The sequence below is a fragment of the Otolemur garnettii genome, unplaced genomic scaffold (genome assembly GCF_000181295.1).
Source record: "Otolemur garnettii isolate 467f Iridium unplaced genomic scaffold, OtoGar3 scaffold00226, whole genome shotgun sequence".
NCBI lineage: Eukaryota > Metazoa > Chordata > Mammalia > Primates > Galagidae > Otolemur > Otolemur garnettii.
This window is the reverse complement of record NW_003852621.1, coordinates 739,815-757,723: the sequence shown is the minus strand read 5'-3', so window position 1 is coordinate 757,723 and position 17,909 is coordinate 739,815. Positions and strand designations below refer to the sequence as shown.

Genomic DNA, 17,909 nt, shown 5'->3' with positions numbered 1-17,909 from the left:
ACCTGTGCTCAGTGAGTAAGGTAGCGGCCACATACACCAAGGCTGGTGGGTTCAAGCCCAGCCCAGGCCTGCTAGACAACAATGACAACTGCAACCAAAAAATGCCCAGCCATTAAGGCGGGTGCCTGTAGTCCCAGCTATTGGGGAGGCTGAGGCAAGAGAATCACTTAAGCCCAAGTGTTTGAGGTTGCTGTGAACTGTGATGCCTCAGCACTCTATGTCTGTGTCAAGGGCAACATAGTGAGACTCTGTCTCAAAAAAAAAAAATTTCTGATCCGGACAGAAAGAAGCAGGTTCCATCCACCCAGTACCCAGTTGTTTCTGAACTGTTTTAAAGGACGACGCGAGCCTAGATCCTGGGAGACGCTTGTCCACATCCCTGCTCTCTGGTAGCCCCCACTCTTCTTGCTCAGGGCCAATGCAGGACCCATAGTCCCTGTGGTAAGTTTGGGGGGCATCTGAGAGCTGCTTGGAGGCAGCTGCCCTTGTCTGTGTCTACTCTGGAATAGGACATCATACCGCCACACCTGGGAGCTGGACATACCACCTATTTCTTTGACCCCACCTGGAGGCTTTCCTTTGGGGAGCTACCCTGCCATCCTCCTAACTCCCAAGTTCAGCCAGTCCTGCAATTTGATGTCTAGACTCTGGAGAGGGAAGCATCTCACCTGAATCATGAGCATCCAGCAGCAGACACAGCTTAGCAGTGGAGAGAGTTCTGTGGGTCCTGTGGGCTCCTGGATTCAGCAGGGTCTGAGGCCCACCCAAGGACTAAGCAACATCTGAGAGCCATGGGTGCCATTTGGTTTCTTTGTTTTGTGTTGATTACAATGGGGAAAGGGCTGGCTGGCAGGGATAAGGCATGAGGTTGCAGTGAAGCTCTGAGCCCTGGGTATCATGCTGGCTCTGACATCTAAGGGACTCCCTGTGTGACATGCTCTTCAGGTCCTTCCTGCCTTGTGACAGGTGTGGGAAGCATCACAGTGGCAGGATGGAGGGACATGCTGCAGGGCCAACCTACATGGGCTGAGGATGCACTTTGCAGGGAAGTGGGCACTCAGGAGTTAATTCCATGTTTAACAATCAGTTCTCTGGGGAAATGGGCTTTTTTTTACTCTGGGGTTTGGGCAAGGATGGCTTCCGAAGTGTAGGCATAAACAGTGAAGGGGCTACTTGTAACTGGGTAGGAGCCCTGGGCAGTTGCTGCAGTTTTCAGTACCATGGACAGTGGTGTCCAGCCAGGGGCTTATCTTAAACATCAAGAGCAGCTGGGATCGTCCCTGCTGCGCCTAGCAAGAGGCTGAGGCCTCCACCGGCTCCTGTGTTCAGCATTCCCAGCTCTTTGGACCTGACCCCTGGTGCTGTAGGAGGAAGGAGGAGGGAAACAGGTGGGGTGAGCAAGGGGAGAGGAGCTGGGGCTGCGGGGCTTCTTCCTTCCAGGGCTCCAAAGTGGGCAACTGTGGCTGAGATCAGGTGGGGGACTGGGCATGGACCAAAGCTGTGGGTGATTCGGACTGTAAGTGAATGAATGAGTGGGTGACCCCCAGATATCAGCCTATTTTTACCTTCCTAACAAACACAGATTTGACACTCTGGGAAAAGAAAAATGGCAAAATGCTGTGTTTCCTGGAAATAATGTCAGGAAGATTCAGCCAGCCCCTGCTGATTTCCTCTGCTGCAGCTCCAGCCAGACACAGAATCCACCAAACCCCACTTCCTGGGAGCATCTGTCCTGGGGTCTCAGCCAAGATAGACCTGGGGCCTTGCCTCCTGTGAACCACTGTGGGGGTGGGGGTGACTTCCAGCCCCCAGGACTCAGAACTGGGGTGCAGCTGCCCTCCTGAGCTATCACGGACACGCTGCTCTCCCCCCCACTCCCTCCCCCAGAGCAGCCGGGGCCAGGGGAGATGACTACAGACACCTGTGTTGATCTTGCACCTGTGCAGATAGCCTCCCCACCCCCCACAGCAGACACCTTCAATCCTTGTACTGAGACTCTCAGACCACCCACTCAGCACATGAGGAGCAGGACCTGGGAGCAGCCAAAGCCTGGGAACTGCCTAAGGGTGCGAACGTGGTCTTCAGGGAAGCAACTGGAGGCTCACTGGGCAATCGCATGCATGTGTATTGAGGCACAGCTGGTCCCGCCCTCATCAGGTCCCGCCCTCATCAGGCCCCGCCCCGCAGCCCCCTTGGGCCCCACTGAGTCAGCACTTGTCCTTGTCCATGTCCATGTAGGTCTTGGTGTCGGTGTCTGAGTCTGGTCGTGCATCCCTCAGCTTCCACATCCGTCTGCGCCGGGCGAGCAGCTGGACCAGTGCCACCACGGGGATCCACAGCATGGGCAGGAGGGTCAGCAGCATGCCGGTGGCCAGCACCCAGTCCGGGTAGGGCCTCTCCTGTCGCGAGGGGAACTGCCCCTGCCAGAGGGAACGAGAGCAGTCAGCTGACGAGAGCAGTTGTCAGCTGGTCGGGGCAGGGACAGCCATACCACAGGCTCCTGAAGCAGGAGTCTGACCCTCAGCAACCACAAACCTAGGCGGCCTAGAGGCCATGTCCCTTCCCACATTGAGGGGCACAAGCTCCTCTGAGCTCCTGGGGACAGAAGAAGCCAGCCAGCACCGGAGGCCAGGGCTATGGCCAAGGCTATGGCCCAGAGTTTGGGGGCTGGGCTCCCTCTCCTGGGCGAGGGAACTGAGAGAGAGAGGCCAGGGTGTGCTGGGACTGGCGGGGGACTAGCAGGGTCCCTCCAGGACCTACATATTGGGGGTTCCAGGCCCTGTAGCTTGGGGGCTTCTGGGCCAGGAGGCTGAGGTAGGCCACAAAGATGGTCATTAAGAGTAGGGGGCTGGCAACCGCCCACGAGGCCCGCCAGTAGAGCCCAGGCCGCTTCCCAGTCATCCACGCGACATCGTCACAGAACCTGAAGGAGACACTGGGCTCAGCCTTCCCAGTACCACTGTGGCCCTGCTCAGGGCTGAGCATCACAGTGACCGCACTAGACCCTAGCACCTCCCAGCCCCCCAGGGCAGGGGCAGCTGTGGGCTGTGACTTTGCCTGCCAGCCTCCCTGCCCAATCCCACCCTCATGGGGTCCCAAAGGAGTGCTTGGTGAGGAAACAGCTCACTGTTTTATCCCATAGACGTAAACCACTCCCACGACCTCCAGGAAGGCCAAGACAATCAGGTTCAGGGAAGCTACGAAATTGTCGAAAATCTCCAGCCAGTAGTTCCCAGACTGCAGTGTGAAACAGATGGCAGAGAGGAAGCAGACCAGGCAGACCAGCCCTGTGGGTGAGCAGGCAGGGTCAGACTCCTGATGTCCCAGCAGGAGACCAATCCCTCCCCCAGCCTCTTCCCTGCACATTGCCCAAAGAGCAGGAAGGACCCATTGAGGATAGAGGTGACCTCAGAGGGATGGGGAAGGCCCTGCCCTCCCCTCTCTGACTCTGGATCCCTATGACAGCCTTGGTGAGGAGCAGCCAGGCCTGGCCTTCCCCTGGGACTCAGCACAGCCCCTTGATCTCGCCATTGAGGAGTGGTGTCTGGACAGCAGGTGGGAGGGGACAGTGAGGACACACCTTCCATGATGACCAAGCTGCCCACTCACCAGTCAGGGCCTCCTTGGGGACCCATCTGGGCATAACTGCCATGTCCACAAGCGGAGTGATAATTGCCTCCATGTTCCCGAACATGGATGACAGGCCCAAGGTGAACAGCATCCCAAAGAACAGCACGGCCCAGCCAGGAGACCCGGGCATGTGGGTGATAGCCTCAGTGAAGACAATGAAGGCCAGACCTGGGCCTGCGGCACTCTGCAACACACAGAGGCAGTCGGCCCTGCCTGTCTGTGAAGACAGGTGCACCTGACGCCTTTATCACCTGCAGCAGGCAGGGGGGCAGGCACCTGAGACACCACCCCAGGACCAGCCTCCTGGCTGTAGTGACGTCCCTGAGTACAGGCATCAACTGGCCCTAAGCTCTGCCAGATCCTGTGTCCCTCACATTGGCTTCCCCATCCCCTGGGCTTTGCGCACCAGCAGAGCCTGTGGGGTGCTGCCAGATGGCTGCCTGCAAGCCCAGCAAACTGAGGCAAGTGACGGGCTGGGGTCTTTGGCTTATGGCCTTTGGGCCAATTGCATTGAGCCATCAGCTCGTGCATCCAGTTCTGAGGTGCTCAGTACCTTATCTAGAAAGTCTTCCAGGTGGCAGGACTTCAAAGAGAGCTGGGCCACCCTCTGTGGCTGGGTGGCATTCAGGTATGTGAGGGCAGCTGGGTACACATCCCTGGAGATGCTCTCCTCTGGGAGATCGAACTCGTTGATGAGGCCAAGGATGTTTCTGTGGCACAGAGGAGGCTGGTGAGCATGGGCTCTTGGCTTGGCCATCAGACACATCCAGAGTAGCCCCTTGATCAGTGCATTGCTGGAGTGCTTGGTTCCTCCTGGCCTCTGTGCATGGATAGCACATGGTGAGGACCCCTGTCTACCCCATGCACATGGGGATGGCTGTTCTCAGTCTCCTGAACCTGGGGACACATGCCTTTGTGAGCACAGTGGGGTGGTGGCAGTGTCCTTGGCTCATAGACTCCTCCTGCATCCAAATGGGGATCAGGGGTTCAAACTTCAGGGGCTCTGAGGGTTTGCTGGGAAAGGCTCAGCCAGCTCATCCCCTCCCCTGATTGTATTCTGGGCTCAAGGTTCCCACACAAGCACCTTGGGGGGCAGCATGCAGGGAGGAGAAAACCCCCTTCAGACCCCTTCATGGCTGCAGCTTCTTCCCGGGACAGTCCCTAGGGAGAGGTCTCCCTCCTTCCATTACTCGCTCCCAGCCTTGAAGGCCTACGGAGTTAGGCCAGGGATGCGTGCAGCGCCCACTCACTCCTCAGAGCCCACATCAGCACAAGCCTGCAGAGTGTGCCCAGGGATGCGTGCAGCGCCCACTCACTCCTCAGAGCCTGCATCACTGTGAGTGCTCAGTGCTTATTTGCAGACATCCCAAGAGTGACAGAAATCTGAGTTGCCCAACATGAAGGTCCCAGCTGAGGGTACAAGGCCAAGCTCCGTGTCCTTTTAGCTCATCCAGTAATCAGGTGTCCTGCGTTGAGCATCATACTTCCACATTTCAGTGCTAGCGATCTCCCTGGTTAAACTGCTCCCCCAGCACAGTTCTGGGTGCTGTCTGCTGCTCCTAAGTGGGAGAGGCCAGGACATGCCTCACAGGGGAAACACATGTGTCAGGCACAGGGAAAGTGCTGCTGCCATGAATTAATGTCAGTGTGGCAGCAATGTGCATGGTGGCTCACGCCTGCAGTCCCAGAGCTCTGGGAGGCCAAGGCGGGAGGATTGCCTGAGCTCAGGAATTCAAGACGAGCCTGAACAAGAGTGAGACCCATCTCTACAAAAATAGAAAATTAGCAGGTGTCATGCTGGACACCTGTAGTCCCAGCTACTTGGGATACTGAGGCAAAAGGATCACTTGAGCCCGGGAATCTGAGGTTACTGTGAGCTCCAATTGATGCCACAGCACTCCACCCACTGATGATGCCACAATACTCTACCTGAGGCAATCTCTGTCTTAGAAAAACAAAACAAAACAAAAACCAAACAAAAAAACCCAGGAGCAGAGATGTTCAGAGTTCACTAACTCAGGGTTAGCAGAGACATCACAGGGCAGAACCATCATATGTAGTGAGAGTCACTGACTTTGATTCACACAGCCCTTAAGGCCCCAGTTAGGACATAACCACTTGGCTTATGGTTAACAAAGGTGCTCCAACTGGATTCAGTCCAGCTTTTCCCCTTCTACCCCTGCACGGGGGTCCTGCTGTCTGCTCGGCCCTGCAGCCTCTCTAGAACATTCCTCGAGGAGCACCAGGTTCAGGCTGCATTTCAATGGCTGCTCTGGGCTCTCCTTCCTGCCCAGTGCTGCAGTGCGTGTGGTTGGAACGGGGCATCTCAGTTGCAGCCATGGGGACATTCAGGGCTGGGTTGTTCCCTGGGGGGCTGTTCTGGGCACTGCAGGGTGTTGAATAGCATCCCGGGCCCTCACTCACCAGATGCCAGGAGCAGCCCCTCAGTACACCCTGTGCATGTCCCCTGTTGGGGCAGAGTCACCCCCATGTGAGCAGGACATGAAGGGCTGCCCCGGTAGACCCTAAGTGCTGTCAAGGGCTGTGGGTGAGCAGTGGTCAAGGGTCCCGACAGTGCCACCCCATTTGATGGAGTAATTCTGGTTGCAGGCCCTGTAGGCTTGCAAGGGCTGCCTGAGTGACCACAAATAGGGCCTAAAACAGCAGGAATTTATTCTCTCTCAGTTCTGGAGAAATGTGTCTCAGGACTGAGCTCCTTCTGGAGGCTCCTGGTGTCCTCTGGCTGGTGGCTGCATCACTGTGGTCCCTGCTCATCCACAGCTTTCTGCCCCTTGTCTCTCTCCTGTGTCTCATTTCTCCTTAGAAGGGCACTAGCTGTGGGACTTAGGGCCCACCCACTCCACAATGGTCTCATCTGCAAGGAACCTTTTCCAACCAGGTCATGTTCTGAAGTAGTAGGTGGATGTGAAGTTTGGGGGACACCATTTACCCCACTGCCCTGCAGAAATAAAATGTACCCCACACACCCCTCTCCAGTGGCATGGTGGTCCCAGTGCAGTGGCCACCTGTCTGACCGTGCTCTGCAAAGCCCAGCAGCACCTACGCTCACCTGTCCAGGCAGTGCCCATAGTCATTGGTGGCCTTGAATCCCAGGACAGAGAAGACAGTGACGGACGCATACAAGGAGGTCATGCTGTTGACCAGGGCGATGACCACAGCGTCATTCTTACAGTTGTTCCTGGGCACAAACAGCCATTATAGGGCTTTGTGGTTCATAATCCAGGTAAGAGTAGAAGAGGGGGCTTATCCCCTTGTACCTACCCACACCTGGGCCCTTGACACTGCCCCTGTGGTCTCAGGATGGCCTAGACCATTCCCCTGGCCTCCACACAGACCCAGCTCAAGGCTACTGAGTGTGTGAAACTTAGACCTCCCCCAATGGCTTTTGGGTGACAGGGAGCTGAGGGGCAGGGCCTTGCATGCAGATTTTTGGGTCCCAGCTCACTCTTCCTTCCCTAGGGGCTGCCAATGGTCAGAGCTGCCCAGTAGCCATGCTGGCCCACCCACCTCAGCCATCCCCTGCTCGGAGGAGATTAGGTTTGTATCTCTGTTTCCGTGCACTCAGCTTTCTGTTTTATGACCAGTAGGATGGCACTTCCGGGTGCCATTTGTGGACTGGGGCCACATAAAAGTACCTTCTGCTCATGTCTGTGTCAGCATGTGGCCTTGAGTCTGCCCTGGGTGACCAGGGACAATTGCAGAACCCAGATGCCGGCATGAGGTCCACACCAGCCACCCTCGATCCCGTAGAATGACCCTGAGATCAAGACGGGCTCAGTTTCTATCCCCAAGCTTCTCTGGCTGGGCCCCATGGCTGCAAAGGGATCCAGCTGCCCAGCTGCCCACCTTGGGGGGTTGTAACTTGCAAAAGCGATGTGTCCTCCAAAGGCCAGGGACAGAGAGAAGAATATCTGGGTGGCCGCATCCAGCCACACGCGGGGGTTTTGGAGAATTTGCATCTGGAATGAGTCAGGGAGACCTTCTCTCACAGGAGGCAAACCACACCAACTGGTCGCTCTGACCATTCCAAAATGTTCCCAAGGTTTCCTTTGGGACATTCTGGGTGTGTTCTGCACAGACACCAGGAACAAGTTAGGACCTCACAGGAGCCTACAGTTGTAGAGGGACAGCTCTGACACGGCAGACATTGGCTTCACCCCCAGGATGCGGCCAAGTCAGCCCATGACTCTCTTTGGGCCCTGTGAGAACAGAACAAGCTTGGGCATGTTTGCCCTCTCAGACCTGGTGCTTTGGGTGAGGACCAAGGTACTGTGGGGGGTACCTGTGAAAACCCACACACCTGTGGCTCCAGCTGGGTCACCTGGCTGCCCACCCTTACGTAGCATGAACTCTCCCTTGATTCTGAGTCTTATAGATGCTCTAGCAGGGCTGCAGGCTCCTGGGCACGGTATAGGGTCCAGGGCAGGGGTCAGCATGGGCTCCTGGGACAGGGCAACTTGTTGTTAGCTGCTCTCTCCCTGACCATAATGTGGCAAGCTCCACAGTCCACATGTCCCAGGCCAAAGTCCTCCTCTTTATTTGCTCCAGATTTGAGCTTCCTGCAACCCCCCCAGGCCCTCCCCCCCCAGCCCCACAGTGCCCTGAGTTTCTGGCTCTTCGAGGGGAGGGACCGATCCTCAGTCAAGCACATTTGCTGGTGACCCTGGGCTTGCCCATGAGACCTACTTACATTGGGAGTGAACAAGTAGGTCAGTCCATCCATGGCCCCAGGCAAGGTAAGCCCTCTGATGAGAAAGGCCGTCAGGACCAGGTAGGGAAATAAAGCTGTGAAATAAATTGCCTTGGAAAAAAAAAAACAAACGATTAAGCCTTAGAGAGGCAGGCAGGGATGGAGTGCCTCTTGGTCAAAGCCACCATCACTCATTTAGGGCCTGCAAGGGACAAGCTTTAAGGGGTGTGGGGCTCACCATAAACAGTCATATTTGCATCACCTTAATACATTTTTGCCCTGTGGAATCAGCTAAGGTGGACATTGACTATCAGGGGTAAGCAGCCTCCCTTGAGACGGGGCAGGGTCCTGGTGGGGGACCTGAGTTATGTCTCCTGTAGGGCACTCCTGGCAGCTCTGGCCTCCACTCTCCTCTCTCCTATCTACCTTCAGGCTCTTTCAGCCCTTCCTGTGCTGCTAATACTCTCTTTACCACTCTAATGCCCCCAACTGATCATACTTAGTCAGACCCCTCCTCCCATGCAGGGCCAGTCCCCAATTCTCAGTTGGATTTGGGCAAGGGTCTGCACACTAGGTGTCCATGCAAAAAATCTTCAAATGGACACTCTTCCTTCACTGCCCTGCCTCGGTTCTCCCAATTCAGACCAATTTTGCATGGTCTGGGGGACTTTTTAAGGGACTTTTATAATAGGATTATTTGGAGTTTCTGTCTGGCTTGTTGGGCCTACTGCCTGCTCCAGTCCTCAAAAGCATGAAGACCCTCCCAGGGGAGGAATTATAATTTCAGCTCACTAAGAAGATGCACAGGGCACATGGCACTTGGATCCTATGCAAAACCTCCATGCCTATGAAGTGAGGCATTGTCCAGGGTATGTAGACTGAGTGCCATCACCTAAGAAGAATCTATGTGTGCACAGTATTGGACAACTGATGCCCCAGAGAAGAAAAGGTGAGAAGCCTTCTTGTTGGGTGTGCTCCTGAAGGCCTCCAGGCAAGCTGGAGGCTCACTCTAATGGTTCTTTCTGTTGCCCTCAGTGGAATTACATGGGTGGGCATCAATGCAGACTATATTTTTTTGTTGCAACATATCATAAGTAAAATGTATGACAACCATAGTGCAAAGCCAGAAATAAATGTGATGAGGTTCTTAAATTCTACACAAAGTAGCACAAAATCACTTGACTATAGACTATGACAAGTTAAAAAATGTGTGCCAGAGCACCTAAAGCCACCAATAAAATAACAAAACAAAGAGAAGCAATAACCCAATGAAAGAGTTAGAGTGGAATCACCAAAAATACTCTGAAAAAGAGAGAAACAGGAACAAAGAACAGATGGAACATATAGAAAATAAATCTAATGGTAGAGCTAAAGTCAACTATATCAACAATCACATTAAATGTAAATGATCTACATGCCAAATAAAAGGCAGAGATTGTCAGACTGGGTAAAAAAGAAAGACCCAATTATATGCTATCTATAAGAAACACACTTTAAACAGATCTTTTATAAAGATACAAAAAGGTTAAAAGAACAAGAATGAAAAAAGTATGTTCTGTTAACACAGTCAAAAGAAAGCTGGAATACCCATTTTAATATGAAGTCAATTTCAGAACAAGGAGTATCACTAGGAATAAAAAGATTGTTTCATAGTGATAAGGAGATCAATCCTCTAATAAGACATAGTAATTCTAAATGTTTATGCCCCTAATAACAGAGCTTGTAGGCATACAAAGCAAAGGGACAGATGGAGGAGGGTCCTCAAGGCTGGAGGAAGCTGGGAAGGGGTGGATCCCACAGACTCTTACCTTCCCTGTAGTCTCAATGCCTCTGATGATGCACATGTACACAACTGCCCAGCAGGCAGCCAAGCAGATCAGCAGCCGCCACTGGACAGAGCCACTGTCATTAATGTCAGCTGTGATGTTCAGTGTCTGCCGGTACCAGAAGTAGCTCATGGCGCTGCTTCCCTGGCACTCCTCCACGAACCCTGGGATCAGGAGGGCCTATCACAGGCTGGCCTGGGGCCTGAGGCCCCCTTCACTGCAGCTGCTCTGAGCCTGGCTGCACTGGGTTGTTCTCACCACCATCCTTTCAGTCTGAAGTGCCCTTTCTTGCTTCTACTTGGGCCCAAGGCTAAGAAGGAGAAATGGCCCTGGTTGTAAAAATGCAGAATCTGAGAAAACCTCGCTGGGAAGTCTGCTTTGTGGAGGCTTATGAGCCATGCTGGGCCCCAGGTGTCTGGTAGCCTCCTGGACATCAGTGTCACTGGGTAAAGCCAGTGTTTACCTCACCTTCCCTGACCCCCTCACCCAAGACCCCCACAGATAGCACAGAGTCCAATGGGGGGCAGCTGCATGTGTCAAATGTGTGGTTGGCACTTGAAGAGAAAGTCAGACCCCGGCAATATCTACTCCCTTCCTGACAGGGCCACAGCTGACACAGGGAGATGGTGTCTGATGCCAGCAATCACCTAAGACAACTCCTGGGATCCACTGCAGTGGGTCCTCAGACATCTGATGAAGAAATGTGGGGCTCCTTCTGGAGAAGTCTTGGGACCACAAATACCCTGACAGGACCACTGCCCCCAACACAGGGCTGCTTCGTCCACAACATCCTCTGGCCCCAGGGCTCTTGTGAGACCCCAGCCTCAGATCAGAACATCATGGCCTGGCTCTGCAAGGATATTGCCCACTCCACACTCAGCCCATGGGGCGGGAGGAAAAGATGGTCTCAGCCCAGGCAGAGCAGACCTTTCCAGGCACCTTTCTGGGAAAACCTTCCTTCAGTGGAGCTTGGGGTAGACTTGGGAGAGGCATTCCTGGCCCTGCTGTGTGTATCAAGGGACTTAACCCTTCTGAGCCTCTGGCCCTGCTGTTACCTAGGACCAGGGCTGCAGATCACCTGTCCTGGGGCTGTTGGTAGAGCACAGCTGTGGACACCTGGGTGGAACGAACGCCACCTTCAGTGAGAGCCCAAGAGGCTGACCACCAGTGGCCAGTGCCCTCTGCCTCTCCAGGGTGTCTGTCCTATCTGGGCCTGTGGGTGTGTCCAGGTGCCAGACTCATTGTCAAGACCCCCAAGGCCATTCTTGTTTAGAGTGTGGTCAAAAAGACTTTCTGTTTTAGTGGCAGGAAGAGAAAGATTGTCAACGATGCTTCGTGGTGAGGCCAGAGGAGAGGGAGACAACTGTCACCCTCATCTTGAAGCTTTCCCCAGATGCAGTACCTGGCTAAGTCTAAACAGCAGCCCCATACATCATTTTCACTCACCCTCTAGTGATCTAACCACAGAAACAGCTGCAGAGTCTCCCTGCAAACCAGTGGGGCCTCGGTGGACTCTAGATCCAGAGGCCGTGCACAGGCCGGCAGTGAAGACCAAGAGGCCTGGACTGCAGATATGCTTCTGGGAGAATCTGGGAGGCATGTGCCCATATGGACACAGAGCACCAAAGTTCCCCCTGTCGCCTTCAGTCGGCAAGCACCTGCCCACAGCTTGGGCATCTCAACCACAGCAGGACCCGCACCTCACCTGTCCTGTTAAGGTCCAGTGGGCAGGAGCTCCAGGGCAGCGGGTACTGGAAGGAATTGAGGAAGTACCAGAGCACCCACGTGAGGATGGTGTTGTAGTACAGGCTGATCAGGAAGGACACGGTGAGGCAGCCCAGCCCTGTGGGCACAGGCAGTATCAGCCCCCTACCTGCTCCTCCCAGCTCCCTCTGCTCAGAACCAGCCAGAATAAAATAAGAAAATAAAATAAGATAAAGTTTAAAAATAAGTTAATTAAACAATAAAATAAAATTGAATTAATTAAAAAATAAAATAAAAGTGATGAAGGGCCTTGGTGAAGGCCAATGACTCCCTCACACATGACCTGTAATGCCAGTTTCCGTGCCCTTCTGGACCCCAAATCATTCACACAAGGACTCCCCACCAGCCTGTGCCCTCCCCTGGGGCCACCCCCAGCTCTGGCCTACGCCTGGGCCTCCATGGGGTCAGAGGGCAGCGGCTCCTACCTATTCCTCCGAGGTAGGGGGAAATGGCCTTCCACACCTTGATGGAGCCCTGCTGTAGCCGCTGGCCAATGGCAAGCTCGATGTGGAAGAGAGGGAGGCCCTCAAAGACCAGGGCAATGACGTAGGGGATGAGGAAGGCCCCTGTAAGGACATGGGGATCAGTGAGAGCTGAGCTGGGGACAAACAGCCTCACTCTGGCTTTTGTATCACTGCCACATATTCTGTCTCTGACATGGAAACTGTAGGCCCTAGAGAGGCAGGTGGTCCCTTGGCCCTCGGTGGCTTCTGCACAGGACTCCAGTGCCAGCACTTGGGGGATACATAGTCCTTATTGGTGTCATTTGTATAGTAGCAGAAATGCCAGGAAGTGTTGATGAGCAGAGTTGAAATCTGGGGTTCAGCCTTGGAGATGCTTCCTGGGAGGGTGAAGGCAGCCACGGGTGCCCAGCATGGAGTCGTGGCATCTGTAAAGGTGGGGGCACCTGCACCAGCCCCCCTCAATGTCCATCCTGTGTGGTGAGGTCTCATGCCAGTGGCTGGGCTCCCAGCTGCACATCCACTTTTGGAATGCCCCAGCAGTCCGCTGGCCACTCTTAGGCCCTGGTGTGCACACCTGTGTGTAGAGAGAGCTGGGGCTGTGGGCCCCAGGTGTGTGTTCCAGTGCCCAGCAAGGGCAAGGCTCGGGGTGGCCTATGGAGCCTGGACTGGGCAGGGCCCCAAGTGCCCAGGCTGAGGTCAACACTGTGAGGAAGATGAGGGGGAGTCTCGTCACAGCTAATTTGGTGCAGCTGAGTCTCACCTGTTTCAGGGAGAAGAGAAAGGAAATCTTTTTTTTCATTAGGAGGTTGAAGATGTCTAGTCAGGATCTTACTGAAATAGAAGCATTGATTCCGTGGCTGGTTGCCTTTTAAGCCTTCTTAAGACTGCCACGTGGACACAAACTTAGATAATAACCCAAACAGTGTTCCTTGTGGGGGTGGCAGCCAGCCTAGCACAGGGGGCAGCACGGGCACAGGAAGATTGGCGAGAACATGTGTTTCAGCTGAATTTACAGAAAAGCGGGGGTTGATTCAACGTGGCAGGAAGGGAAGGTTCGTGTAACTCCTGTTTATAAACAATTGGGGTAAGTTCAGTGCACCCCCTCACAAGCACCAGCAGCTGGGGACACACAGGGTATCTGCTGACCGTGCCAAAAGTGGCTGTGATCTGCTGCCCAGGTTGGCCACTGTCACATGCAAGTGTGGGAGAACCCACATGTCACCACGCCAAGAAGACAACTGCACAGGCCTTGCGGAGAGAGCCAAACACAGGAAGTTGGGCCGAGGGGCGGCAATTTGGGGCTTCCCAGGCAGTGGCCCGAGTCTGCTATGACTCTCTCTGTGGGGGTGTGGCTCAGGCTGTCCCAGCAGGTTTTCTCCAAACCCTCACAAAAAGTCAGTGTAGTGCCACTGGGACTCTCAGAATCTCTCCTGAAAATTGACCACCTGGCTGTAAAGCTCATTCAGAAAAGTAATAGCCAGTAAAATTTCAAAGAATAAGGCTAAAGTACTTACTCCACTAAGTGTCCAGACTTACTATAAAGCCACAGTCACTAACGCAGTGTGATTTTTTGGTGCAAGAACCTGTAGATCTCAACAGAGTCTCCAGATACCGAACTGGATATGTGATGGAAGCATGTGTGGGAACTGAGTTCAGGCATGTGGCCTGAGTGGCCACTAAGTGGTCACAGGCTCTGCGTGCCTGTGTTTAAAGGGCTAAGTGCACACCAAAGCAGCTCCCGCTCTTGGTCTGTATCTGAACGTTTTGCTGTGTCCGTCCTAATGTCTCTCTACAACTCTTATCTCTGAAGAGAAAATCTATAAATCTCAGTCATTACAAGTAGGAGAGAAAATAATTATTCACCTATTAGTAATGAATTTATGCAAATTAAAAATATCACAGAGGCTCAGTGTGCATAGCACAGTGGTTATGGCGCTGGCCACATGCACCAAGGGTGGCCGGTTCGAACCCACCCTGGGCCCGTTAAACAATGACAATTGCAACAAAAATATAGCCAGGTGTTGTGCCAGGCACCTATAGTCCCAGCTACTTGGGAGACTGAGGCAAGAGAATCACTTCAGCCCAAGAGTTTGAGGTTGCTGTGAGCTGTGAGGCTACGGCACTCTACCAAGGGTGACAGAGTGAGAGTCTGTTTCAAAAATAAATAAATAAATAAAAATACCACACAGTATCCATCTCTCAATTATATCCTATTTTCAAAATAATCTGTGGTTGTTAAAGTGAGGCTGACAGAAAGGTACTCTCACATGTAGGGATAGGATGGCTAGTCGGTGCAGCGCTTGGGGAGACTACGAGGTAAGTAGACAAATATTTCCTGACATTTGACCAAGTGGTGCAGATTTAGGCCGCTGCCTGGGACATGCCTTAAATGCTTGCTGCAGTGAAGGCTTCAACCGAGGAAGTTTTTATGGCTACCTGGGCTCTGGGTGGCCTGCCTCGGCCCCACCACACACATGAACTCCCTCCCCACACACGCCGTCATTTCCACATGTCTCCGCCATGGAGCCTCTGTTGAGATCTCTGGATTCTTGCACCGCAAGTCACACCGCACTAATGACTGTGGTTCTATAATAAGTCTAGACACACAGCGGAGCAAGTCCTTTGTGCTTATTCTTCATATCTGGAAATAGCCTCTAAAGTATCCCCAAATCGAGGAGCCCTTACAAGCCTTGCACATGGGGCGACTGGTGGGCCATTCTCCTCACTCGGCAGCTCCCGAGCTGGGGGCTTACACCAGCCCCTCCATGTGGTGTAGACAATCAGATCCCTGGTGGACTGTGCGGGGTGGGGAGGTCAGACCCAGAGCACCCTGTACATCAGGGATAGTCTGTAAAATGTGGACGTTTAGCACTACAGCCGACATTCCCGGAGCTACACAGCCAGAGTCACCGCCGGGTCCCAAGAGTGACACAGGGCCTTCCACCCTCTGCTTCATGGCTTTTTGTGCTTCCAGAAATGCCTTCAAGGGGACTTGCCACAATGAAGGCACCCAAGACCAGCATGCCCCATGGCACAACAGGTCCCCAGAGAGAACTTGGTGCCCCTGGGGTAGCAGCTACAGGTGATTATTTTTGTTCTTTCCGTTTATCTCCATTCTCAGAATTTTCTACATGCTATGAACTTTTTTTCTGAGACAGAGCCTCAAGCTATCGCCCTGGGTAGAGTGCTGTGGTGTCACAGCTCACAGCAACCTTCAACTCCTGGGCTTAAGCGAGTCTCCTGCCTTTACTTCCCAAGTAGCTGGGATTATAGGCACCCACCACAATGCCTGGCTATTTTTTGGTTGCAGCCGTCATTGTTGTTTGGCAGGCCCAGGCTGGATTCGACCCCACCAGCTCAGGTGTATGTGGCTGGCACCTTAGCCGCTTGAGCCACAGGCGCTGAGCCTATGAACCTTTTTAAAATTTGGGGTTTTTTGAGACAGAGTCTTGCTCTCTAACACAGGCTGGAGCGCTGGGGTGTCAGCCTAGCTCACAGCAACTTCAAACTTCTAGGCTCAAGTGATCCTCCTGCCTCAGCCTCCCAAGTACTGGGACTATAGGTGACCACCATAACATCCACGTAATTTTTCCTTTTTTTGATAGAAACGAGGTCTCACTCTTGCTCAGGTTGGTCTCAAACTCCTGAGCTCAAGTGATCCTCTTGCCTTGCCCTCCCAGAGTGCTGGGATTACACGAGTGAGCCATTGTGCCTGGCCTTTAATTTTTAGGTTTAAGTTTTTTTGGAAACAGGCTTTGGCTCTGTTGCCCAGGTTGGAGTGCAATGGCACAATTCCGGCCCACTGAAGCCTTAGCCACCTAAGTAGCTGGGACTAGAGGTGTGCACCACTGCATCCTACCTGAAACTTTGTTTTAATCAGAAACAAAAATAAACTCTTAAGAAGCCTTATCCCGTTGACAAGGGATGAGGGACATAGCATCAGAAAGCACTTTTATCTCCTCTGGTCTCACAGCAGTTGAGCCAACACTAGACCACACTGACTGCTCCTTCTATACCCTGAGCGACTCTGCTCCCCTCAGTCCAGAGGGTGACTGGCCTGCCCCCCAACAGGGCAGGATTATTCCCTGGTCAGGAACGCCAGGCTTACATGTCCACCCCTGCCCTATGCCCTGGGCAGCAAGGCCAGAGTAACCTCCTCTGGCTTCTGGCTGGGGGACACCTTCTGGAGGTAGGTCACCTTGGGGAGCCTGGCCAGGGAGCACGCGTGGCCTAGGAACATCCCCACTTGTGGGGCAGAGGGGCCACCACATATACGGCAGGAGGAGACGCAGGCACCCCTTCCCATGCGAGCACTCTTCATATTCCCAGAGACCCTGTGTGGTGGGGAGTTTGGTGATAGGCAGTTCTGATCCTTGCACAGCCACTGCACTCTCCTGGGAGGCTCAGTCTAGAGCAGTGGTTCTCAGCCTTCCTAATGCTGCAACCCTTTAATACAGTTCCTCATGTTGTGGTGACCCCCAACCATAAAATTATTTTCTTTGCTACTTCATAACTGTAACTCTGCTACTGTTATGAATCATATTATAAATATCTGATATGCAGGATGTATTTAGGTGACCCCTGTAAAGGGTTGTTCGACCCCAAAGGGGTCGTGACCCACAGGTTGAGAACTGCTGCTCTAGAGGCTCCTGGGCAGAGGCAGAGAAGCAGGGGCGAGGCCTGACACTGTGCAAAGAGCCCAAGGAGGAACCTAGCACATGCCTGGACAGGCTACATGTAGTACAGCCGCCATACTGGCTCTGACCACACTCCAGGTCAAAAACACCCTGCTTGGAGAAGGGGTTACAGGTGGCAGGTGGGGCTCCCTCTCACCCGACACCTCCTTGGAAGTCCCCCCCACCAGTGAGCCACGGACTGGCACCTCCTCCCAGGAAAGGGCAAGTGATGGACACTGGCTCCTGGAGGGCCCCAGGGTGCAGGCGGCGGGCTTACCTCCTCCGTGGGTCTGGCACAGGTATGGGAACCTCCAGATGTTCCCTAGCCCCACAGCAAACCCGACACAGCTCAGAAGGTACTGGAACTTGTTGTCCCATTTGGGCCTCTCAGCCTCAAGATGGTCCCCCTGCCAGTCTGGTCCTAGGGTGTGGGCCATGCTGCCTGAGTCACAGGGTTGTGAGGTTTGGGGTGTAGAGTGGGACCACCCTCCTCACCCAGACCCAAACGGCCTCTCAGATCTCTGCTAGAATTTGGAAGTCACGACCAGTCTCCTCTTCTGTTGTATGTTTTCATTTATTTAAAGGAAAACCAGCTGGTCCCAGTTAATTGGTAACTCAGGACCAGGCCCTGTTCTAACCCCAGCAGCTCCTCCCTGCTGCCCGCATCCTCTGCTCCTTCTCCCATGTTTGAATCTGATGCTCGCAGCCAACCTGGCACGGCTCAACAATGTGAGAAATTTCAATGACAGCCTCGTGTTCCTTGTTGGGGGCACCTGGGGCCCCTGAGAATGGAGCATATTAAGTTGTTTTAAACAATTACTTATTTTTTTTTTTTTTT

General features: G+C 53.6%; 1 protein-coding gene across 1 annotated transcript; it reads right to left on the bottom strand.

The window, feature by feature from the left end:
• Positions 1–2,246: 2,246 nt before the first annotated feature.
• SLC6A18 (solute carrier family 6 member 18) lies at positions 2,247–17,508 on the bottom strand (the record flags this gene model as incomplete). Its single annotated transcript, XM_012812854.2, has 12 exons — positions 17,349–17,508; positions 12,357–12,497; positions 11,873–12,010; positions 10,150–10,331; positions 8,342–8,452; positions 7,498–7,610; positions 6,701–6,829; positions 4,184–4,340; positions 3,610–3,814; positions 3,128–3,287; positions 2,761–2,923; positions 2,247–2,420 (listed from the first exon to the last, which is right to left on the bottom strand). Coding segments are annotated over exons 1-12 (1,833 nt in total), but the record flags the coding sequence as incomplete, so codon positions are not given.
• Positions 17,509–17,909: the final 401 nt, after the last annotated feature.